This window comes from Montipora foliosa, chromosome 13 (genome assembly GCF_036669935.1).
Source record: "Montipora foliosa isolate CH-2021 chromosome 13, ASM3666993v2, whole genome shotgun sequence".
Classification (NCBI taxonomy): Eukaryota; Metazoa; Cnidaria; class Anthozoa; order Scleractinia; family Acroporidae; genus Montipora; species Montipora foliosa.
This window is the reverse complement of record NC_090881.1, coordinates 30,235,667-30,260,666: the sequence shown is the minus strand read 5'-3', so window position 1 is coordinate 30,260,666 and position 25,000 is coordinate 30,235,667. Positions and strand designations below refer to the sequence as shown.

Sequence of the window (25,000 nt, the reverse complement as noted above, 5' to 3'; positions counted from 1 at the left end):
CGGCTATAAGCCGAGACCCATTTTAGGTCTTGATGTGTATTATCGACTATGGAATTTTCGTAATTTAAAATACAAATTGACATTGACTGAAAAATTATACTCAAAGCAATCAAATGAACACGAAAGATAAGAAACAAACAAGCAACGTGATCGTGAGGTGACGAATCTTATTAAACAATTTCTGACCTAACAGGAAACGTGTCTTCGTACAAGCGAAGCGTTTTATAAAAAGTTATCCGACTGGAAACCTTACAACCTCGCCTTTAAACTTAAAATAGTCGCCGAAGCAGAAGCTGTAGAAAATAACTCCAAGATCGCCGGAGAATACGGCATCAGCGAGTCGATGGTTCCGTCGCTGGAGGAAATATAAGGCAAATCTGTTCAACGGGTTTTCAGAGCAAAGAATTCAAGGTAAGACTTTCCCTTTAATGCATACGGTTTTTTGCTTGGAAAATGTCGCTACAAGAAGAAATCCACTTGCGTTTTTGTCTGTGACAAGCTTGTTTACACGATCTGTGATGGTGCAATCTCGTTCCCAGGCTCCTCGTTCCTTTGCTGGGTAAACCAGGCTTGGCGCGATATTCCCAAGGAGATGGTGAGGCGGTCGTTTAAGACTTGTGGCACCTCTATAACGCACTCGACGGCACAGAAGACGATGCAGTCTTCGACGAGAATATTCCAGTAGCTAAAACCGTTATTCGCTGTATCAAACGGAAAACTCACCTATGTTACTGTTATTGTACAGATCAATTTGGCCTTTACAGTGTCATTGCTCTATTTTGGCCTTTACAATCATTGCTTTGACGTTAACTTTACTGTAACAACAACGGGTTTATTCACAGTTCAATTACACAGATGTTGTTTACAATCCTAGTCTTATGACAAATAAATGGGGGATACTTTCCTAAAATAACCACAGGGTTAAAAATAAAATTCCAGGTGGCCATTTAACAATATTATTTTTTACAATGACTGCAAAATTCTCGCACACTCATTGGCTAATTTTTATTGTCCATAATTGGACAGACACATAAATTTATAATTTATGCGATATTGATGCGATATTGCTCACGTCAGATTGAAGGAAATTGAAGTTTCTCACATTTTTGTCTCGCTTTCTTCTCGTCTTTTGACCTAATTTTGACCACTCTTCCATTTGATTATTGAAAAAAAACAAATTGATGTCAGTTTTTCATGTGTCTGTCCTGTTATTGACAATGAATTTCGTGATAACAATGTCAAAATAGTCTGCGGATCCACTTGGCCACAGCTACTTTGACAATGTTATGACGAAATTCATGATCAATAACAGGACAGACGCATGAAAAACTGACATCATAGATCTCCTTTATAATCTTACAAGTTGAACAGGGTCACCGTACACAAGAATGCATTACACAGAACACCCAATAAATTTAAAATAATTCTAAATGCTTATAAATACTTGCTATAGAGATTAATCAATCATTTTTCTTGATTACTTAATCAAGAATGAATAAATACTGAATGTTAATACAGTTGTAGATAAAATTAAAAGGTTTATCAAGACTTAAAATCCTTAACCCTCTCTCCCCTGGGAGGTTCCCTATTGACCGGTAAAATCGTCTCTGGCTTCAAAAACCGTAAAAGAATAAGAGGTCCTCATAGGAGACATAGGGTTATAGCTTCTGAGCAGCCGTAGGAGATGTTTAAGTGATATTTCATTTTGCTTTTGTTATATTAAAAAGGCTCCGGAGACGATTTGATTGTTGGGCCTTGAAATGTTGTGAAATATACCGTAATATAAAATTTGTTAATGCTTTTGTAAGGTAGTAAGGATGCTTTCCAGCAAACCCCGTACTACAGCTGTAGATCTTCTTTGCCGACACTTCGTCAAATTAGCGATATTTCGGAAAATCCGAGTTTGATGCAAACGTGTTTGTCCCTTGTTCTAGCAAAAGAATCGTTACCTCCTCTAAGAACACACCTTCGAAAACGAATTTGAATTCAATAACAAGTGATTCAAAAGATGACATGAAAAAGTCAAAGTTTTATGTTGTGATGGTTTTTAAATCTCTTTTTGCAAAAAGCTTCAAAAAATTAAAGCTTTTCAACTCGAAAGTGGATGTTGAATGAATCTGCCAATGCCTCGAGCAAGTAAAAGAAGATTGACTCTTGATTTGGCTACAACCCAGCTGAAAAAAAGAAAATTCTGCGAGTTAAGACAATTCTCATCAATCAGTCTTGACACTTACCTTCCAATTTTTTTTAACGGAACTTATAAAACTGGAAAAAGTAGAACTTAATTTTGAATCCTTTTCATTGACGCATGCATACTCGTCAGCTCTCCGCTTTGTGGATACCCACAATGCCATTGGCCGAGAGGATTTTCGCGCCAAATTTGTCACATGTTCGAAACGACCCAACGATTTGCTTGTTGATTTGCTCCGTGTGGTCGCCATTTCAATTACACATCTGCGATAAACATGCCGGATTACCAGGCAGAGAAAGGTTTACAGTCCCTTTTCTTCGAATTATTTTGTCCTGTTTTTATTGAAGTATCTTTACGACTGTGTTTTGATTTATTTTGTCTTGTTTTGTACCATTAATCCGACAGACAAAGTTAAACGGTTCCTTGCCGAATTTTACGTCGACGGCGACGAAGGCAAACTCTTCAAATATGGAGAGCAACTTGTAAGTGGAATATTTGTCAATTAGTCTTTTCCGGGTCTTTTAGGCGTTTCATAGCTAGCGTTCTTCAAGACATTATTCTTGGGTGACAACTTAATTTTGTTCGCGTCTATTGTTTTGTTGCATTGATGTGGCTTCGCTGCGAGTTAGCTTGTGACACAAACTCAAGATCATTTCTCTTTTAGGTGAAAATCGCCCATCGAGAGCAAGTTGAACTCTTGGTCGACCTTGATGATGTCTCCGAGGTGAGGAAATCTGCAAGTTGATGCTTCAGGCGATCGCGAAGGTGTCTTGCCTTCTTTATACTGAAGCGATGGTTGTTTACTGGTGGTATTAAAATCGAAAGCCCTGATAATTTTGAAGGGATTGCAGAATACTTTCATTTCCACACGATTCCTGTTTGCATTTGGTTCCTTTCTTTTGAGAACAAGTCGGAATCGAATTGCCCTGCAAGAAGTGCCTTTCTCAACTCGACGAGAAAGAAAGGGCTGCAGAAATAGAGGCACACATTGCGTGCGTGTGGTAGTGCTTTAACCAGACGATTCGTGACACAGTGCTTTATTTCACTGTCAACTTAGCTGCGTTTTGTTTTCCAGGAGATTCAAGTTGTTTTTGCATAGTATGTAAATGTAGCTCTATTAGTACACAGTATTGCTTTGTTAACAAGGCTACGTGGAGGTTGGATGCCTTAGACATCCTGGAGCTTCCACTATTGGCAGCCAGCTCCAAGTTGGAAACTGCACCGATGGCTGGCAAAACCTGACAAACCAGCCATGAGTGCCATTGAGAAGACAGGCACCCATCACACTAATAAACAGTGAAAAGTAGAGGGGGGTGGGGGAAGGGAGGGAAAAACCTCTAAACACTCCACACAAAATGCTTCCTCCTTCTTCACACCACACCGATGAATAAGCTGTACAACGTAAAGCATAAGGAATCTAACACGTGAGCAAATATAACAAAACCACTGACAACAATAATTATTGACTGCAGTCGCTCCTAGTTGTTAACTCAGTTAAACTGCATTTAACTAAATGTATCGGAAATCATAGGAGTGCCATGGTAGATGTCTTAGGTAATTAGCGCGCTGAGAAGACATGTGGTTACTAGTAAAATACTAAAGCTAGAAAGGTTGAAGAAAGTAAAAGGGAATCGAGAAAGCTGACATGAGGTTCCCTTCAACTTCTTTTTCACAGCAAGTTTAAGTATTTACTCTGAGCATCTGACAGCATTTGCCGAAGTTAAACCCTAACCCATTTGCCGAAGTTAAACCCTAACCCTAAATCCTAACCTAACCGCAAGCCGTTTCTTGGAGACTGTTTCAAAACCAGGCCAAGTCTCATTTTTACTCCCAGATGTAATGTTGATGTTTATACTGAAGGCTCCATTTTGACCTTCGCCTTGTCAAAAAATTAATATGATGCGTGTGCTAGTTTTGTGGTTTGAGCTTTGAGGGGCTGTCAACCTATTTTTTAATGGCACTGTAATGTAAGTCTTATTATTTTTCTCTTAGGTTGATCCTGAGTTATCAGAGAACATTATAGACAATGGTCGACGGTATAAACAGCTATTTGAAGATGCTGTATTTGAAATGTTACCTGACTACAAAGAGAGAGAGGTGGAGTATTACATTGGTATTGTACACCACCGTCAAGATTACAGAGAAATTACATCCCACTGTCCACTTTTCCTGACAACTGCTATAAAATTGTGTCTACTTTTATTTATTCAAAATTGCAAAAAGATTACCTTTGTTCTCAGACAGCAAAAAATGCCCTTATATCATTGTTGCACTGTCTTATTGAAAGATTGCAATATTCAATACCTTGGCAACAAGCCTTGACAGTAGATAGACTTACTCTTCACGAACACATTGGCCATCCACTTGGTAACATACCACTATTTCCAGTTTTTAAGATCACTGTCACAAGGTTGTGTATACAGGGCTCAAAGTTAATGACCAAATGGTCGCACGTGTGACTAAATGTTTGGTCGCGCGGCTAAAAAAGCATGTGTGATCACACTTGTGCACCTTAAAAGCTTGATTACGGTGCGATTGAATTGCCTCTCTGCTTTCTCACCTGACTATACTTGCGTACTCTGAGTGGTACGTCATGAAACAGAAACATCAATCAACAGATATAAAGATATACATCTAATTTTGGAAATTCAGCTGACGGCAAGACATATTTTGGATTCTGAACGTGACATAGCCCCTTAAACGCTTCTTTGCATTCTATACAGCCATGTGAAATGAATTTCATTTGTCATGACCGAAAATGTCGTCTTGTCACGCTTCAAAAGTAGTTAGCAAATGAGGAAGCTTACATCACATGCTGGATTGCTGAACGGCTGCCTCAAAAATGCGATCGCTGCCTTTGACGCGGACAGGGTAACAGAAATGGCGGCCGACAGTAGTCAGAATTCAAAACTTTGGCGGCTAGTTCACGTGCAATAGCCAGCAAATTTTGCCGGCCGCTGGCTCTTATTGAAAACCCTGTGACCTGATGGAATCATTGAAGTACGCGTCTATTATCAATAATTATGAAGTTGTGTATCTATTCCGTTTTTCAAGTATATTTTCTTTGGTTACAACTGTACATTGAAAAGGAAATACATACTGAAAACTTTTATCACTGTCTCGATTGAAAAGTAATTCAGCGTTAGAACAACGAACATGGGATTAAAGTAAAATACAAAAAAATAAGATGACATTGTAATGTCTAAGTTCTGCTTTTCTGTTGGAACAGGTGCTACCAGTGTTAATGTTAAGCTGTGCTCCTAAAATTTTGGCAGTGTGCCTAGAAATATACACTTGGTAGCGTAAGTGCTCCCAAAGCCAAAAGTAAACTTTGAGCCCTGGGCCCTGTTGTTCAAAAGCCGATTAACGCTAATCCCAGATTAAAAATTAACCAAGGAGTTTATTACTCCACCACTAAATGCTGTTCAACGTTGATATTTGGCAAAACTTTACATTAGAAGAAGTCAATCTTGAAAAACAAAAATAAGCAAAACAACCTAATTCACCAAAAAGTTGAAAACATAAAACAAAAGTTTACGCTAATCCTGGATTAAGCTAATCGGCTTTCGAACAACCGGGCCCTGGACTATATCCTTGTTCTACTTCAAAATAAATAACATTATAATTATATCTTATGTATCACCATGAAGTTTATATATTTATATAATTTGTATTCACCTGATCTAAGGTTCAAGTCAAAGATGCTTTGGATGTCTATATTGAGCATCGGCTGTTACTAGAGCAGAGAAACAGAAATGATACAGAAACAAGAGACCCAAGAAACAAATACCCACCAGAACTGCTTAGGAGATAGTAAGTCTATTGCTTGAGGTGTTTTTAAACCAGTCATAGTTTCCCTCTTATTACTAAGCACATGTTGAGATGTTCTGAGATTGTGAACAGGTTTTATACTTCCTTATAGATGTTTTAAAGTGTTGGTAATGACATGGCCAAATTAGGATAAGTGTTGACACTGCTTGCTGTTGTTAGACTTGGTCGGTCTTAGGGGATTACCAGCTCACACAGAGATTAAATATGTGAGGGAGTATATATGTACGGTGTTTCCATCCTAGTAAACATCCTAATTTGTGCGTGAGCATAACACCTTACTTACATATTGATACATGCATAAATCCTGAGGAACTAGGCAAAATCCTACATGAAATCCTAGTAGAAGAAAGGACTAGTTCCCACGATGTAATATTTTGGCTGTGTATGCATACATGTATTTGCACATTTGATTAAAGTGCTACTGTGATCAAATTTTTATCCCTTGAGTTTTTTGGTTTATCACATAGAGTACCATGAAACATTAAAAACGCTGTTTACCGTTTGGAAATATCTGCATTGGTTCCAGAGATATTTAAGTTTGAAAAATGTGTTAAATATGCAAATGAGAAGGCTAATGACGTCATTCACCCAACCCAGTAGAACATCAAGAATATAAATAAAGCTATCTCGGTCAATTTGCAACAGAGACCATTGAAACTTGGTGAGCTGATAGTTCTGAAGGCAACACACCTACGACTGTAAAGAAATTGGTTCCCATGGCAACTCACTCTTTTCCAGTCCCCTCCAACCTGATTTCAATATTTTGGTGATCTCAGGCTAGAAATACATTAACCAAGGCCACAAACTCGACCTAACATCTTTATATGCTGGCAGGATCATGCAGATGAGGCACCATTTGCAAATATCAAAACAGAACGCCAAAGGTGGTCTGCAAAGCTTTTAATATCAGGGAGGTCTGGAACCCAGTATGTTGCCATGGTAACAAAAATGGTATGCTCATATTGTGGAACACATTTACTAGAATCTTAGTGCAAAGAACCAAGTATTTCTGATACAAATTGGCTGAGATATCTTTCTCCATCATACTTGATCAAAATTTGGTAGGGTTTATGACGTCATCACTTGGCTAATTTGCATATTAAAAAAACTTGAATATCTCCAGAACAAAAAGAGATATTTGAAAATGGTAAACAGCATTCTTCTTCTCGTACAGACTACGTGTTTATGTGCCAAAATGGCTTCGATAGGGAAGATTCAAATTTCGTCACAGTAGCACTTTAAGCAATTTCACTACAAATGTACTTCCGATTCGCATCAGGCGAGTAACTGATCAAGTTATACATGTAGTTCGACAGGTCACGTTAACTAAGTGTCACACTTTCCTTAACTTTACTAAGTAACTAAGACTAAGGTTTGAACAAGATATTTCACATGTTAATTAAGTCATTGAGTAGATTAGGGGTTTACCATTCTGTTGTATTGGTAATCTTGATCAGTGGGTGTCATGCTTAGAAAATTGTTTGGTTTGTTCACAGTAGACCTTCCTTGAACAAACCCAATATTTTTCCAAATAGATTATATTTACTTACCTTGCTTCAAAAAGGGTTTTTGTCAAGGGTTGATTCTTGCGTTGGACTTACGACTGTTGCATGATTGGTTCAACTCCCGCGGTCAGAATTTTGTCATCCACAGTGTGTGAAAAATGATAATTTATTACATTACTAAAGCTTACTGGTTAATCTTTCATAATAATGAATTTGTCTTCTGAGATTGACTGATTGACTGATGTATAAGATTAATTTGTTTTGTCTTCCTTTAATTCAAAAAGGGATAATATAAGATGTGGATTATTCTGTTGAATAATTTCTTTTCAGTGAGGTTTATTTCAAGCACCTTAGCAATCACAGGGCCAGTGCAGTCCGTGAAGTGAAAGCTGACAACATTGGTAAACTTGTTGTAGTACGTGGCATAGTCACTAGATGCACAGAAGTAAAGCCAGTGGTGGAAGTTGCAACATATACATGCGATCAGTGTGGTGCAGAGTCCTATCAACCTGTATGTAGATGATGTTGTGTGCATTATTATTGTAAGGGCTTGCTTACTGCTACAAGCAAGAACATAGAGAAGACAAGTCTTCCAACCAACAAACATGCCATGTTTTCTCCCCCCTTTTGTGCATACCTCAAGGGCCTGCATGGTATATTGTTATCACTAGCAATGAGTTAGAGATGCTAAAAAACCCAAAATAAAATGGGAAACCCAGCTGCAACAATGATGTGATCGATCTTAAGCACACTAAATATAATTTTATTTTCAGATCTCATCTCAGACATTTATGCCTCTGCTCTTGTGTCCTAGTGAAGAGTGCAAAGTTAACAAGTAAGACTTAAAGTGTAGATCAACAACATAATTTGTGGTTAGATTTCCACATAAATTCCCTACGTCATTATGCATAGATGCCTTTCTAAAATTTTCCCCCTGGCATGATATCGATAACTGATGTCGTAATCGCGTTAAAAACTGCTTAATTAACACTCTTGACCGACACCTGACACAGGACTGATATTTGACTGACAGTACTAGTTGACCGATTTATCAATGACATATGACCAAAGCTCAAACGAGATGCGTCTAGGAACTATCGACAGACTATCCACCGACTGTCACCATCAGGGTGACCAACGATCAACCGACTATCATCCAACTATTGACCGAGTGTTGACCGATACATCGGTTTAGACTGCCTACAGTAAACATGATTCGATTTGATTGGATTGGATTGGATTGGATCCTCATGCCTACATTTTTGAAACTGCAAGTTGCTGCTTACTTTTAAGGGCTGGTGGTCGTCTTTACCTTCAAACCAGAGGTTCCAAATTTGTCAAATTCCAAGAACTCAAGATTCAAGAACACAGTGATCAGGTGCCTGTTGGAAACATACCACGTTCAATGACAGTGATAGCCAAAGGTGAAACAACTCGACTTGCCGTACCAGGGGACCATGTGGCTGCCACGGGGGTGTTTCTGCCCATGATGAAAACTGGCTTCCGACAGCTTACTCAGGGATTGTTGTCTGAGACATTTTTGGAAGCTCATGTAAGAATCCTTTTTTATAGCATAACATTGTGTTATGAAGGGTTGCAGTCATTACACTTTTTTGTATTTTAAATTTTTTGTGCAATAATGACCATGTTTTCAACAATAAGCAGAACTTAATTCGTCCAAAAGCAGTTGGACATTACTTGGCTATGCACAGCACAATAAGTCAATGCTGATTGGTTTGTTTAAATAGTGGACAAACAGCCGTTGAATGGAAGTGGGTTTTCGTTTCAACAGATGTTAGTGGTGGAGGAACGTGAGACTAAGCCCTAAAAACATCTGCATGCGATGCTATACTTGTACCTGATGAATTCTCTCTCTTTTTTTAAATATATCTTTGCCTTATTTTCCCCCATTATATTGCAGAGGATTGTAAAAATGAACAAGACTGAGGATGATGAGCTTGGAAGTGAAGAGCTAAGTGAGGCAGAAATCAGGGCTTTGTCAGAGGGTTTGTGATAACTACCACATTTTAGCTTGAATTTGTTAGTCAGAAAGTGGTACATTGAACATTTAAAAATCAGCTATGACTTTGTTTGTTTGCAGAAGCTGATTTCTATGACAAGCTTGCATCATCTTTAGCTCCTGAAATCTATGGTCATGAAGATATCAAGAAAGCTCTTTTGTTACTTTTGGTTGGGGGTGTGGATTGTACTCCGCAAGGAATGAAAATTAGAGGTACATGTACATTGATGCTACAACAATTACGGTTATAGGTAAATCAGGAAAATATGGGCCATTGACATAAAATACAGCTGATAGCATCTTTCTGTGTTTTATTAATAATCTACTCTTTTTTATAAACCTTTCCCCTTTCAATTCCTATGCTGGCTTGAAATCCTGTAATGTCGGGAAGGCTTTAGAAAACCTGAATTAACAATGTTGACCTTGCCCCAACTGAGTGGCTTCATAGCTCAGTTGGTGGACCATTGCACCTGCAGAGGTTATGGGTTCAAACACCATTGGATTTTTCAGATGTCTGTGGGAAACAATAATTATAATTATTTCTTAGCAACAGTGTTAGAGCGACTTTAATATGATCTTGAAAAAGTATTTGCAATTTGTTTCACGGACCAATGTTTGGCAAGATTAAAACAAAGCTTCTTATTCCTGCCAAAGAAACTCCTAATATGGGCAGTAAACAGTTCAATTTGCCAATCACATTGCTACATTTCAAATGAGGTCAAAGGGAAGCTTTCCAGAAAGTTCCATGGAGAGATGATGTTGATTGCATCCATGTTCGCTAAACCAATGAAAATTTGTGCTTGTTTGTTTTTGTTTGATAAGCCAATTAAACGTTTGCGTTCAGTTTTAACATTTATTTTTCAAGGTCATGTGAAAGTCGCTCTAACAATTAACTATTGTGAGGACTTACCTTCACCGGTTTGGAGCAACATGTGTGCATGAAACACTCAGAAAAGTTTGATAATACTCAACAACAAGTTGTTAGTCTTGACTCCTGTTTGTACCAAACTACTGTAGTTTTGGGCAACTTTTGAAGGTTCTTTTTGTAATAATCTAATTGCTACTGGCGATACTCTAGGGGAAGAAAGTTTCTATCTTGTTTATAAATACATTTACTGGCAGAACATATTATAGTATTTTTTTTCATTTTACAGGGAATATCAATATTTTGTTGATGGGTGACCCTGGTGTAGCAAAGAGTCAAATGCTTGCTTACATTGACAGGCTTGCACCAAGAAGTAAGCTTTTTTTTTTGTGCCTTCTTGCTACTAAAAAACTGTTGTTTCTGCAATATTCCTAACTTCGCCTTTCATTTTGTTGTAAAAATGTTGGCTTTTTCAGGTGTTTTTCTGTAGGTCTGAACATGTGTCTGTCGTAACCCAGAGCCATTTTGTAACTTTCTCTTTTATTCAGGTCAATATACAACAGGACGAGGAAGTTCTGGAGTAGGTCTGACTGCAGCTGTGATGAAAGACCCCCTGACAGGAGAAATGATCCTAGGTTTGTGTGTGGGCAACCAATAAGGCTAAACAAATCAAATTCAAGTGTTAGTAGCACCAAAGCAATCTTACATTTTGGCCTCAAAATGTAGGAAATTGTTCCACTGCTCAAGAGTCAAAAATGTAAAACAACAGGGAGGAGGTCCTACATGTACTGGGCACACTTTTCTTTCTGTTAACCCCCTGATACGAATGTTATTGAAACCAGGTGTCTCTGCTTTAGCTAAATAATTTCAGGGCAAGACCTATAAGCGATAATATTATAGTTTTTTGATCATAGTTAATTTTATTATTGATCCTTTCAGAGGGAGGTGCTCTAGTTTTGGCAGACAAAGGTGTTTGTTGTATTGATGAATTTGATAAGATGATGGACGGTGATAGAACATCGATTCATGAAGTCATGGAACAGCAGACTGTCTCTATTGCTAAGGTAAGGTCTGTGCAAGAATTCGGGCACGTTTAAAACATGAAATGGTGAAATGACGAAATGGAGACATGACAAAGTAGTGAAGTGACAAAACGGTGAAATGGCAAATGAGTCCACATGTGTTAGCACAGGTTCCCCAAACTGACTCAAATTAATCACTGAATCAGTGAAAAAGAAAACAGCTACTTGAAAGTGAAAAAATTAATGTGAGTGAAATTTTGAATAAAAACGTCTTACCTCCTTTTATGGTGAGGCTTCTTGCCTTCTGTGTGGTTTTTGTAAGGCTTTATGCACTTTTCAGCATGTTTATATGGTCGTTTTCAGTGTTTGTGGTTTCCCTATGCGTATATTAACCCAAGGTTGGAAACTCTCGTGCATTAGTCGGAAAGATAAGCTGCTGTCAATTCCACTCAGACTAAGGACGATAGTGCTGCTTCATATTTGAGTCCTCATATCCAACAAAAATTGGATTTTTTTGGTGGAATTTACAGTGGATTATCTTTCAGACTGCTGCATTAGAGTTTCCAACCTTGCGTTAATATAGATACATAAGGAAAACACCAACACTGAAAACGACCAAAAACTTGATGAAAATCACATAAAGCCTTACAAAAACCACACAGAAGGCAAGAAGCCTCACAATAAAATGAGCTAAGACATTTCAGTGATAAAAGTGCATCAGTTTGGGGCACCTGTGCTAACATACGTGGATTCATTTTGTTGTTTCGTCAATTCTCCATTTCGTCATTTGGCCATTTCATGTTTTAAGCATGCCCTGAAAGGAGGCCCGTAAGGGTTTTCATTGCTAGTGTTTCTGAAACAATGAAATATACCAAACAGGGATACTTCATAGTGTAGGCAAACTATAAATATCTTTGCAACTCTATTGTTGTGTAATACTTTAAGGGCACATATGATGTCATATTGGTTACCATGGCAACAAGTCGTCCTCAAAAAGGTCCTTTAAATTTAAGTTTTTGAAAATTATGTGAAAAACTCAAGTCGGTGACCTACCGTTTTTATTTATTTGTTGGAAATCTCCCTAAAGTTACAAAAAGTTATCTACAGCTGTAAAAGAATTTAAGATACATTGAAAAAAGGCATTTTACAGTTTACAGAAAATTGTACTGGATAAGTTTCCCCCAAACCTTTTTATTTGAAGTGCCTAATGTGAATGATGCGTGCATGCAAAAATTCAAGATAGGTCACCTAGCAAAATTCCGAGATAAAGGCAATGTTTTTTCCTGCAGGTTTTATTTCCAGTTCATGCAAAGTTATGTCTATGTTCACTTCTGGTGTGTTGTGCACGCTATTTTTTATAGAAATTTGATTCATTCAGCTGAAGCGTGTTTCTTACATGTAGTTATCGCGTTTGTGCTAATGTTACGCGCACAGCTAAAAACTCTTTCGAGCCTCCTAAAGGCCAAGTAACTGAATCTTTGTGAACAGTAAGAGTGGTCATCTGTGTGGGAGAGAGCTTTGAATCTTTCATTGTGGAATTCTTTTGGAGGCTTTTTCTCTTTACACACAAACCTTTAAAAGAGAGTATAATTTGTGTACAGGTGCAAAAATTATTTCTTTTTCATTGTGCGATCCATATTCTTTGGCAGATTTACTTCATGTTGTCTCACTTACAGTATTTGTGTAATAAAATATTTTTATTGATATGACTATCTCTTAAAGGCTGGAATCATGACCACTTTGAATGCTAGAGTGTCAATATTAGCAGCTGCTAATCCTGCCTATGGACGATACAACCCCAAGAAGTCAGCAGAGCAGAACATACAGCTTCCAGCAGCTCTGCTGTCTAGATTTGACATATTGTGGCTCATTCAGGACAAACCAGATAGAGATAATGACCTAAGGTCAGAATTCTTTATACCCTTTTAACTATTGCATGCCTGAGGCAATGTCTGTGTGACAAGTGAAATATCTACCATTAGTTAGAGTGAACTCAGTTAAAGCCACTCTTCTGCATTAAATGGTTTGGATAAAGATTAAATTTCCCCATCATTTCACCAGTGTTTTACAACACAAAATTCGTAAGAGTTTAGGAGTTCTTCATAGGGGCCTCTTGTCTCAACCCGTATTTGCGAACAACTACATGCATTGAACTGTAGTAAGTTATCACTTGACAAAAAACGTTACCAAAACGAAATTGATGTACATGTAATTATTCAGAGGATACTTAAAAGTTTTTCACAACTTCAATATGAATCAATTAAGAAACCTTCTGCACCATGTACTATTACAAAAAGGACACTCTTCATGATAGACTGTGTAAAAGTTTGCTCAAGTCGGCATATATATTTGATCACTTAAATGTGTATAATCTCACATCTTGTTGTTGAAGTTGTAGTATCAGCGTCAGCTTGCAGAAAGGGGTGTACTAAACATGGGTTGCGTGTTGTTACACTTGCAAATTAGACTAGTCTTCTGTTTGTGCTTGCTTGAAGCAGAACCTGAGCCCCGTCAGTAGAATGCAAATTGGCTGGTCCATGTTACATGAATTTTCTGACTTCCTGCCTGTAATTTTTTTTTTTGCCAGGCTTGCTCAGCACATAACATATGTCCATCAACACTGCTCACACCCCCCTACACAGTACACTGCTCTGGATATGAATCTCATGAGGTGAGTCATCAATGCCATTAGGCATTGTTGTTGTGTTAATTCATCATTTTGCTTAGTGAGCCGCATAGCATGGCAAGTGGACTCTGCATTTACCCAAAAGGCTTTTGCTCTGGTAACGTTGTTTTCGTTTTTCATAATCCACCCTCTTTCCTGAGATTGTGCATGTTCCTGTTGTGACTACTTTGTTGACTGGCGTATTGCTAGAGCTAAAGTAAGCTGCTGAGGGCCAAGCAACAGCTTGGCCAAGTTTTTGAAGTTACAATTTTCTCTCTTTTTCTTCAGACGCTATATTACTGAATGCAAGGAGAAACAACCCGTGATCCCAGAAGCACTGACAGATTATATTGTTAGTGCATACGTAGAAATGCGAAAAGAAGCCAGAACTAACAGAGACACAACATTTACATCTGCAAGAACATTACTAGCTGTGCTTCGCCTTGCGACTGCCTTGGTTAGTAGTGAATTTTTAGTTAAATAAGTCAGTTATTCTTCTTACAAAAGAAGTAATAGCTATGATAGCGTCATGCTTGGTACCAATTAAAACTAGCCCCGTTTTCTTGGAGGGATGACCGTGATAGTGTTGTGTGCACATTTGAAAGTGTCAGGCAAATGTTTTCTAGTTCTCTTATTGTAATGCACACAAAATTGAAAGATGAATATCAAGCTATTTTACGTCATCTAAAAATAATTACAGGCACTGTCAACCACTCTGCGCACACTTTGATATCATACTTTTATTTTATTTGACGATTCACCGAAGGGAAAAATGGAGCACATACACATCATGAGATTACAAGGAAAGGTAGAAATAGAAAGCCAAAGGAAAGCGAATTCAGAAAAACACGACACTTACAGATTTGTGCATACAACATGAACAAACTAACCCTAACCCTTAACTAAACAATACCAGCAAAACTGACACAAAGAACAATACGAGCCTTACAGGGGTGTTAACGAGGTAGTGTGACAAAGGTAGACAAAAAACAAGCAAGGCTCAATTACGGACAAGGAAAGCTATAGTAGGAAAAACCAAGAAAGGAGAAAACAAATAAAAACTAATTACACGGAAAATACTGGAATTCATGGCTATAGGTACATTACCTCGGGGTGGGCCATACAATCGTTAATAATTTCTTTCAAAACATTTGTCTGGAAGACTCAGGACACCAGAGTGAGGATAAAATGTCGCTTGAGACTGTGCATTCCAATCTTACCCGACATTTTTTCGTCATTCTGCTGTCCCGAGTCGTCCAGTCATCCTGTTGCGTAAGCTCTTAAATATTTGACTAGGAAGAGTAGCCTTAAATGTCAAATTGAGGTAAAACAACTTTATTGCAAAATTTGGGTAGGTGCTTCATGTAAGGCAGTCACGAAGTTTGGGTAGGTACCTCATGTAAGACAATCACGAAATTTGGGTAGGTACTTCATGTAACATAGTCACGAAATTTGGGTAGATGCCTTATGTAAGATAGGCACGAAATTTGAGCAGGTACTTCATGTAACATAGTCACGAAATTTGGGTAGGTACTTAATGTAAGGCTGTCACGAAGTTTGGGTAGGTACTTCATGTAAGATAGTCACAAAAGTTGAGTAGTTGCTTCATATGAGCCACAGCTAAGTCACATAACCCACACCTTCCTGTTACCTGCTGAGACAATTGTTCAATGAAAAACATGACAGATTTCCTGCGGGTAAATGGCTGGAAGTTACCGTAGTTGTGCCCATCAAGAAGTGCGTTTGTACTGTGCTATTTATTTAATTTTGAAGTCTGATATTTTAAATAATTATTATGGCAAGTAAAGTTGTTGTTGTTGATCCTTTGGCTTAGGCATTCATCCTCTTCTTCATTTTAATCAGGCTCGTTTACGTTTAGCTGATGTAGTTGAGAAAGAAGACGTCAATGAGGCCATGAGACTGATGGAAATGTCAAAGGCTTCCTTAGTTGACAATGAAGGTTCAACAAGGTGAGAAATGTAAATGACAAATGTATAATATGGTAAATGGATTAAAGAAAAAAATTGGCAATTAGTTGTTCTGAGAAGTGTTTGTCTAGATGGGGAAAAGCTACAGCATTTTTGCAAGTGCATATTGTTTGTCTTTGGTGTAAATGGATGACCAAGCAAACCTTGTGCTATCCAAAAGTTAGCATACATGTAGTATTATTTTACTCGATAGTCCACACCCTAAATTACTTCGAGTTGCAGTTCGCCTCTCAAAAATGCCCTTCCTCAAGCTCCCTATGGTTGTCAAAGAACCAAAGACAGTATGGTGCAAATTGAATTTATTATTGATCAAACTTAGTTCCTGGTTAGATACTGTGAAAGCAAGATGAATTTTGGGATAACTTTGAAGTGGTGAAAATTACAGGTTATAAACTTAGTTATATGGAAGCAAAGTTAATGTATGGAGATGGTTATGAAACTCAACAAGTTTTTTTGTTTATTTTTTTTGTGCGCTGTTTTGGCCCTGACCATGCATAAACTACACCCTTTTTCTAAAAGAAACACAAGCAAGGACAAACACTTACCATAGGCAACCCAGTTTATGCCCACAGAGCATCTAGTTTATTCAAATTGTTGTTGTGAACTAAGGACAAGACGTTGTGCATGGTCAAGGTCAAGTTAACATGTAGTGCAATGTCACTGTTCTTGCTTTTGAAGTTTCCAGAGTTTCATAACCAATCAATCTATATGAACTATGGTGTAAGATATGAACAATGTACAGGACAAAATACTTGGCAAGTCTGTCTGCGAGCCATTAAAATAGCAACATGTTGGAGCAGCATGTTGCACAAACATCCAAAAAAACCGTCAAAACTCAGTTTAGTAACACTTGACTGAGGGGGTTTCCCTATTATTGGTAATTTGGTTTTTAGCTTAAAAAGAGCACTATTACAGTAATTTCCCCTCCTTCATCTTGCACCTTTTAAAATGGAAAATGGGTTATTTCTGGCTAATTAAAACTTTGATTTGTTTTTCTTCAGGACTGTCAACCCAATAGATGCAATTTATGGAATTATCAAGGAAATGGCTGGAGATGCTAGCAGTGTGAAGTACGTATACTTGATGAGTTAGTCTGCGACTTGTTGAATGGTTTTAGGTTATTATTTTTTTGTCAAATGATCACTAAATATTTTAGCAACAAACAGGGCTGAAATTCTACGTAATTAATTCATTATTGCAGGTCATGCACAAAATTAAGGGCAAAAGGCACAAACAAGGAAAAAAAAAGCTATTTTCAGCTTCTCTAAATCTATGTAACTTCTTGTGAGCCGTACTACCGGCAATAATTTCTTTGAAAACGTTTTTCCTCAATTTTTGGAGTTAATATACCAGTAAGAACCAGTTGCATCATTTAACCATGCTCAGAAACATTTTGTTGATTCTGAATTCCAACTGTGTTGTTACCATGCAATTCCCTAGCCAGAGCAAATATTTCCCACTTTTCATCCTTAAATTGAGGTTCCTCAGACTAAGAATGCTTTTTTTGTAGGTTTCAAGAGGCACATCAACGCTGTATGACAAAGGGTTTTACACCAGATCAGTTTGACGCTTGCATGACAGAATATGAAGAACTTAACATTTGGCAGATCAACTCAAATAGGACAAGGATTACCTTTGTACAATGAGTTTTAGCATCTATTCTGTGACATTTTGGCTCTTGTGCAAAGTAGATTGGTCTCTTAGCTTTCTCCTAGTGTCACACTCTGCATGACCCTTGTGTCAAGAGTTCTTACGAATGTTATTGTTCAAGACCACAAAGTAAGAATGAGGGATTTCTAAAGTTCTATCATTCAACTTCTTTTAATTTTATTACCTTAGTCATTAAGATACGTGTATTTAAACTACTGAGTGATTTTAACTAGTGTTGCACACATTCAAGTAATACATTAATGTTACATGCACCTTGGAAATAAATGTAAGAATTTGCTCTTTAATTTGTCATTTTATTTTGTTTTCTGTGGCTGGAATTAATAATTATTAATGCATGACGAAAGAATGTTGTGAAACTTGACCCTTGTTCTGTTCCCATGCAGATTTGTTTCCAATGTTTTATCTTAAAAAAATAATAATAATCCACGTACATGAGTAGGCTGTGTGATCATTTTGAAACTCATTGGATAAAACAGGTGGCGATAAACAATGCAAGAGCATCAGTGATTTAATTTGTGTCTTCATTGTGAAGTACGTTCCTCTGCATCTGTTAAATTCATTGCCATCAATGGATTGCCTTTGTACATTCAGGCAACCCATTAGTTTGCTTCTTTTAAACTTTCACACGCTTGCTGTGGATGTCTCAAGGCAAAGAGCTGCTTCCGCACAGCAGGCAAATCCATTAATAATCTCGTTGAATCATTGTTGGTGCTGGAACCGCTTTAGAACAAGCAATACACTGCTGATTAAGCCTCATTCAGCTCTGCTTTCCAAACTTCTTGTGTGCATCAGTACTCTTGACACATGCTCAAGTATAGATCATCGTCAAAATGAAATGTCTAGTGTACATTACAAATTTATTTTTAATTGTCTATTAAATGCAGCTTCATTTCCTGTTGGCATGAAAGTACGTAAAATAAACTCACGCCATACCTAGAAATGTGATTTTTGAATTGCAGTATAATTTGAATGCGAAGTGAGGAAAGGAAATTCTGAAAAACCCTCAGTTCTCTGTTGCTGTCAATTTTAGATGAAGCCTTACCAGGGTTGGGAAAATTACTCCAGTAAGTGGAGTTGTAAACCTATCTAGCTTCCTGTGACCAAGGGTATCAGTTAAAGCCAGTGACCTTTTAAACTAATTATAAAGAAAGGAAACTGAAATGGTTGGGTTACCCCAGGACAGTGTGCCAAAGTGTTGTTCTCAGTCAAGTAAGCCCGATGTTTTCTAAAACCTTGTCCCCGACTGGCAGTGAGGGAGAGAAATTTTGACCCATGGACCATATGTGACAGATCTCATTTTTTGGCTAGGCAAGCATCTAATTTTGATTATTTCTGGGCATATGTCAAGGACTCCAATCCGCTGAAAATAACTGAGGAGAACTGGTCCCACTGCTAAGAAGATCAAATGTAACAAACTACTATTTAAAAGGATTGAATCCACACGACCGTTCTACGCAACGACAATGTTAGAGTTCCCTCTGAAACATCAATAAAGGCTTAACAAGATTCACTCACTATATTTTGCCTTTAAAACGAACTTGATGACTTCATTTTTAAATGCTGGAAAGTGATTGTCAGGATAAGATAAAACTTCCCTTCAAATGAAACAAAAATTCTCTGGAGCGGATTCAGAGCTACCTCGGAAATTAATAATGAAGGTGGCTATGAATTGTTTTAATTTGGTGGAGAGTTTTGTCTTCGACTGCTCATTTTGCAGCAATAAAAAAGTGGGGGTCACCGTTCGTTCGTTCGTTCGTTTGTTCTGATGTTGCCGTGGTAACCAATTATGTCACATTAATGAGGAAAAAAGGAAAGGAAAGGAACGTTAAATATTTAAGTGTCTAGTCGTTCTAGCGCTGGAGCACTAATTGGGGTCACTGTAAACTGAAATTAACAATTAAGTCAATTCAAGTCAAATGTTGGTTTTTGAGAAGAGGGGAAAACGGGAGCACGCGATGAAAACCTCTCTCAGTGCAGAGCAGAGAACAAACAACAATTTATATCAGGTACTTCCATTTTTGTACATGACATTACCCATCAAATTATGCAATAGAAATTACTAATCTTTTTAATTAAAAAATCATCTTAAATGTCTGTAACTCATAACGTCATAAGCAAACGTAGCAAGTGATCTACAAACGAAAGAATCAAAATTGTTAAAAAGGAACAAGATTTTTGAAGTGATATCCAAATCTTGGAAGAAATTATACTTGTGAACTATTTCATCATAAACTTTTGAGCGGAGGGCATTCTCGATGTTGTTCAACTGGCACAGTGTACAAATTAATTCTTAAGGAGGCTCGAAAGGGTTTCAACACTTAGAAGACTCTCGGATTAGATCGAATAACCCTACAACACTGTATTACGTGACAGCAATGTTATGGTACCATATGAAACACCGATTATTTCCAAACAAGATGTGATCATTATTGTGATGTAATAAGCAGTGAATAAGTTACCTTCACAACGGGAAAGCCCAACAAAAACACCCTATATTTTGCTATAATTGCTCATATCTAAAAAACTAGCTCGGTGACCCCCCCTTTTTATTGCTGAAAAGTGATTAGGCCACGATAAAACTTTCGGCAAAGTTTAAAAAAATTCTGTTTAGAGGATTCAGAGCTACCTTTAAAAAATCACAAAATTAAAGTGCCTCTGAATCCACTGGACAAATTTTTTTAAAACTTTGCAGAAAGTTTCATCATGCCCTTCTAATCACTTTACAGAAATAAAAAATGGGGGTCACCAAGTTCGTTTTTGAGATATAAGCAACTGAAGAGACAAAATAAAGGGTGTTTCTACAGGGCTTCCCGGTTGCCACGGTGACATATTACGTCACAATAATGACTGTATCTTGTTCAGCAATAATTCGTGCTTCATTTGGTACCACAATATTGCCAATACATGATACAACGTTGTGGTGCCGATCCTTCTAATGAGAGTGTCACTTGGAAGCGTTGAAAATGGTTCGAGCCTCCATAAATGCTTAAGAGCCTTGGGGACAGTATGTCTCCTTGTTTCAATGTAAAGACTATGATTCCCCAATCGAAGTTTACCAATTGCAGATCTGTGTAGGGGATTTTTAATTCTATCTAAAAATTCAGCCGTTTTGGTGTCTGTTTTGAAAATATTGTAGAAGTTCAGTTTCCGGTTAACGTTTTTGAGTGAAAGTTGGAGCTCAGTGGAAGCTTTGAGTATATTTCCGCGATGTGAGAAGTGAAAGTTTTACTTTGTCCATATTTAATATCATATAGCTAGAGTTGTATTTATCAGATAGCTTCTTAATTTTTAGCGGCATCCCGATTGAGTTTTCTCACACTTGTCCATTGAGGGTTGTAAACATTGTCTGACCATATTGGTATCTGGCAGGGCTTGTAAATGGATGTAAAATTTTAAAATGTTTGTATCCATTGCAAGTTTCAAAGAACGTCTGCCAATGCAAGTTCATTCCTGGCTGCAACAGTCGGACAGTGTGTATTTACTCTTAAAGACTGTTAGCAAAGGAAAATATGTGTTTTTCAAAGATGCCTTTTTCTCAGGTGTTGAAATCATTCTTCTCGCAAATTCCCAATACCTCTGAACCATATAGGAGAATTGGTATGAAAAGTGAATCAAGAAGTTTATTTGTTACAGCAAGTGGTATTTTCGTAAAATCGATCTAGAAAGCGACGAGTAGCGAAAAAGGATTGTCCAACTTTGTCTTTTAAGTTCAATTTGCGTTGGAAGAGAAATTTACACCTATACGTAGGTATAATTATTTACAATTGCTATTTTATGCTGGTTAATCTGAAAATGTAATTTATCCAAGACGGATGTTCTATATTTCTTCTTGAAGATCACAACTTTCGTTTTCTTAGGATTCACCCATAATAGCCAGTTATTACAATATTCGGACGGGATGGATAGCGCATTTTTAAGGCCTTTGTGAATCGAACCCGGGCCATCATTTAATTGGTGGAAGGCGAGTACTCTCATCACTGCTTTCACCACTTTTCTTTTCTTTTCGCATATCATGCACACATTACGAAAAGAGATGGGAAATCATTTCAGAGAAAATATTAAATTAACGATGAAGCTGTTTGACGCACTACAGCTACGGCAACTACACTACTACAGCTACTACACGTACTACACTTACTGCAGCTACTACTCGTACTACAGATTACTTCACTGACCGCACTACGCGTACTACGCGTACTAAGCGTACTACAGGTACTACACGTACTTCAGCTACATCTACTACACCTCCTACAGCTACTACATCTTCTACACGTACTACGTCTACTACACGTAAAACAGTCACACGAAACGCATCACCCCCGGGGGGGGGGGGGCGTACACCCTCTCATGGCCTATACGGGGAGACTCCACCCGAAAGGGGTACCTTTTTCACGCTTCAGGTATATGAAAGGGGAGGTATTTAAAAGGGCCTTTCATTAAAATATTTCGAACACACATACCTTCTGACTGAGGGCTAGAAAGGAGATGCAGTGTTCTTAAGTGGTTTGTGAAAGGGTGAGGTATACGAAAGGGGTACCATTTGTCAATGGAAGGTATACGAAAGGGGTATCTTTTCTACCAAAAGTGGTATATAAAAGGGTGAGGGGTCGGACGTTGGGGCCGAACTTCACCTTTATCACTCGGCGGCCATTTTGGAGTCCGTGGGGAATAAAGGCTTTGTCTTTCCATTGTCTTTGCCCGTCCAGCCTCACACTGAATGAGAGATTCGACGGGCAAAATCATTTGTTTGGACATTTAGTGATATGTACCCCCTCCCCACCACCGGGCGCATTACTGCCACAACAAGCGCCACACTTAACACGACAACTACAGCTACTAAACGAACTACAACTGCTACACGAACTACAGCTATTACCTGTCCTACAGTACATTTTTGCTTGTATATCATTCGGAGGGTAAACATTGTAAGGCTTTGTATGGGGGTCCTAAAACCAAAGTCAAAAAGATATTTACACGCAAAAGTTCTCGGTTAAAAAAAAAGCCGTATCTTATCGTCCTGGGGCCCGTTTCTAGAAAAGTCCCGAAAACTTTTCGGGCCCGAAAAGCCATTTGTGAAATTGCCAACCGCTTGTCTTTTAACATGTTTTCAAGGTAACAAAAAGAAATATAACTGTGAAGTTTCACGAATTAAATGCTCTCCGTTCTTGAGTTACAGAGGGAATTGTTGCACCCGAAAATGGCCCGTAACGTTTCGGGACTTTCGAGAAACGGCCCCCTGCTGGCCCGGGTTGCTCGAAGCATGGTTAGCGCTAACCAGGCTCCGAGAAACCAGTCCCTAAGAACAATAACCTATCTACATTTTATAACAAATGGACGAAGAATTTTCCTTCTTAAGTTAAGTTTTGTGTTGTGTTGTAAAAGTAACTGTTTAAGGGTGTTAGAACGTACTTAATTGCAAACGTACACGCTTATATTTATATTAAGTTTTTATCATCAATACTAAGAATCATACATGCCATCAGCAGTTGCGCGGCTGTCAGTAGCCTTTTTATTTGCGTGTAAATAAATAATTATTAGCATTGCAATAAGTATTGGAAATTGGTGATGTTAGTAGTGTAACTTAATGTATTTTGTAAGCAGTGTCACGAATAAATGTTATTTATAAAAAATAAAAATAAAAACCGGACCCTGGAGACTTTCTCGTTTTCTGTGCGTTTATTTCCCTCATTTAATGCAATTTAACAAGCGACTTCTCAGCTTCCCGGGTTGTCACTCGTACAAATATAATTATGCACAACATAATCATAATTATTAACCAACATAATTAAATATTATGTTACACACAAATTTAGTGACAACCCGGGAAGCTGATAAGTCGCTTAAAGCGAGTTAAATAAGGCAAATAACAGTACAGAAAACAAGAAAAGTCACCAGGACAATAAAGTACAGCTTCTTTTATCAAGAACCTTTGCGTTTAAATATCTTCTTGAGTTTGTTATCGGGATTCCCTACAAATCCTTACAATTTTTACCCTCTGAGACAAGGTGGCCTGTGGTAATGTATGCACATTCCCGGGACAAAATGTGTCCCCATACATCACGCCCGTACCCACAACAAGGGAACGATGACGCTCGGTGCGAGAACGATCCAAATGATATACTGGTTTTGTTTTTAGTGATTTTGCTCTATTTACACTTGACATCTCGTCGAAAAATATTACACTATCTTGCAATGGTTTGGACCAAGGACGATGTCGATAAATATGTGGTTCAGGTAGAACGAAACTGCAAAAACGCCCACGAGGTACGTTAGGCATGTAGTTTAGCTTATTGAACACATGTCGAGCAGTTTTCTTTTTGTCAAAGATCTGTGCTTGCCTTTAAGATTTTCTGCCTTTCTTTTTCGTTTATTTACAGCGTAACCTTAAAGGATTTGCCTTTGCTAGACTGTACAAGGAAGCAGCTGATAATGAGAGTGCAAAGCGGTTAGTTTATACACTGCAAATAATTTGTACTACATTTACATCTATATTTGCTTTTCAACTTCCTGTTTTTGCAACCCTGCTAATTGTTATGTGGGTGAGTGCATTCGTTTGACTGGTGATGATGACGTTGACTCTCTTCTCAAAAAGTTGAGTGGAAGTCACCTTTTGTGGGAAATTTGGGTAAAGGCTGAAATAGCAAATGGATTGAACCCGGGTACGTACGCTTTATACATGTATATGCTCAGACCGGTATCAACCGGGACAAAATGTTTTCGTACCAGGGGAGGGGGAGGGGGTTGCCCCCATATAAAAAGGGGAGGGATGCTTGTCGGAAATTTTAAATTAAACCCCTAAAGGAGACCAATCTCGGCACGGCCCAGGTTTTTTTTTTTACCCCTAAAAGAGACCATATTGAAACATAGAGAAATAAAAAATACAGTGACTTTTAATGATGGCAAAGACATCATCATCTAATACTTTCACCTATGTGAAGAAATATAAAAGTGTAAAAAAACACTTTTATATTTCTTTGTCCGCAACCTTAAAGGAGACCTTCACAGCTATATGTATGATTATGTTTTGCTCAGAACACCCTAAGTGAGACCAAAATCTGAAATTTACACCCCTAAGTGAGATTATGAGCATCCTTCCCCTTTTATATGGGAGTCCTCCCTCCCCCTCCCTTCCCCTGGGTTTCAGGATGAAAACTCTTTTGTCAAATAAATAATTATTATATCTCTGACCCAAAAACTTGAAATTTTCTGGACCCGCATTGAGATTTGATGTCATTTATGGGT

General features: G+C 37.9%; 2 protein-coding genes across 2 annotated transcripts in view; both read left to right on the top strand.

Annotated features, from left to right (window-relative positions):
- Positions 1-2,408: 2,408 nt before the first annotated feature.
- LOC137982018 (DNA replication licensing factor mcm7-like) lies at positions 2,409-18,042 on the top strand. The gene is made up of 19 exons (XM_068829032.1): positions 2,409-2,490; positions 2,597-2,673; positions 2,856-2,915; positions 4,184-4,288; positions 5,880-6,004; positions 7,858-8,038; positions 8,301-8,362; positions 8,821-9,079; positions 9,449-9,533; positions 9,629-9,760; positions 10,702-10,785; positions 10,961-11,047; positions 11,352-11,476; positions 13,157-13,338; positions 14,022-14,105; positions 14,388-14,556; positions 15,963-16,069; positions 17,089-17,157; positions 17,598-18,042. Exons 1-19 carry the CDS (start codon positions 2,466-2,468, stop codon positions 17,731-17,733), a joined length of 2,154 nt encoding a protein of 717 aa, XP_068685133.1. The 5' UTR covers positions 2,409-2,465; the 3' UTR covers positions 17,734-18,042.
- Positions 18,043-23,847: 5,805 nt separating this feature from the next.
- LOC137982017 (E3 SUMO-protein ligase RanBP2-like) overlaps positions 23,848-25,000 on the top strand; it is a 38,128-nt gene continuing 36,975 nt past the window's right edge. Inside the window, exons 1-2 of the mRNA XM_068829031.1 lie at positions 23,848-24,022; positions 24,136-24,203. Coding sequence (XP_068685132.1) covers positions 23,951-24,022; positions 24,136-24,203 — 140 coding nt within the window. The 5' untranslated portion in view covers positions 23,848-23,950. The remainder of the gene's footprint in view (positions 24,023-24,135; positions 24,204-25,000) is intronic.

Coding starts and splice junctions, on each gene's coding strand:
- LOC137982018 (XM_068829032.1), top strand. CDS start 2,466: ATGCCGGATTACCAGGCAGAGAAAG. Junction 11,477..13,156: donor AGACTGTCTCTATTGCTAAG/GTAAGGTCTGTG, acceptor TATCTCTTAAAG/GCTGGAATCATGACCACTTT. Junction 14,557..15,962: donor TTCGCCTTGCGACTGCCTTG/GTTAGTAGTGAA, acceptor CATTTTAATCAG/GCTCGTTTACGTTTAGCTGA.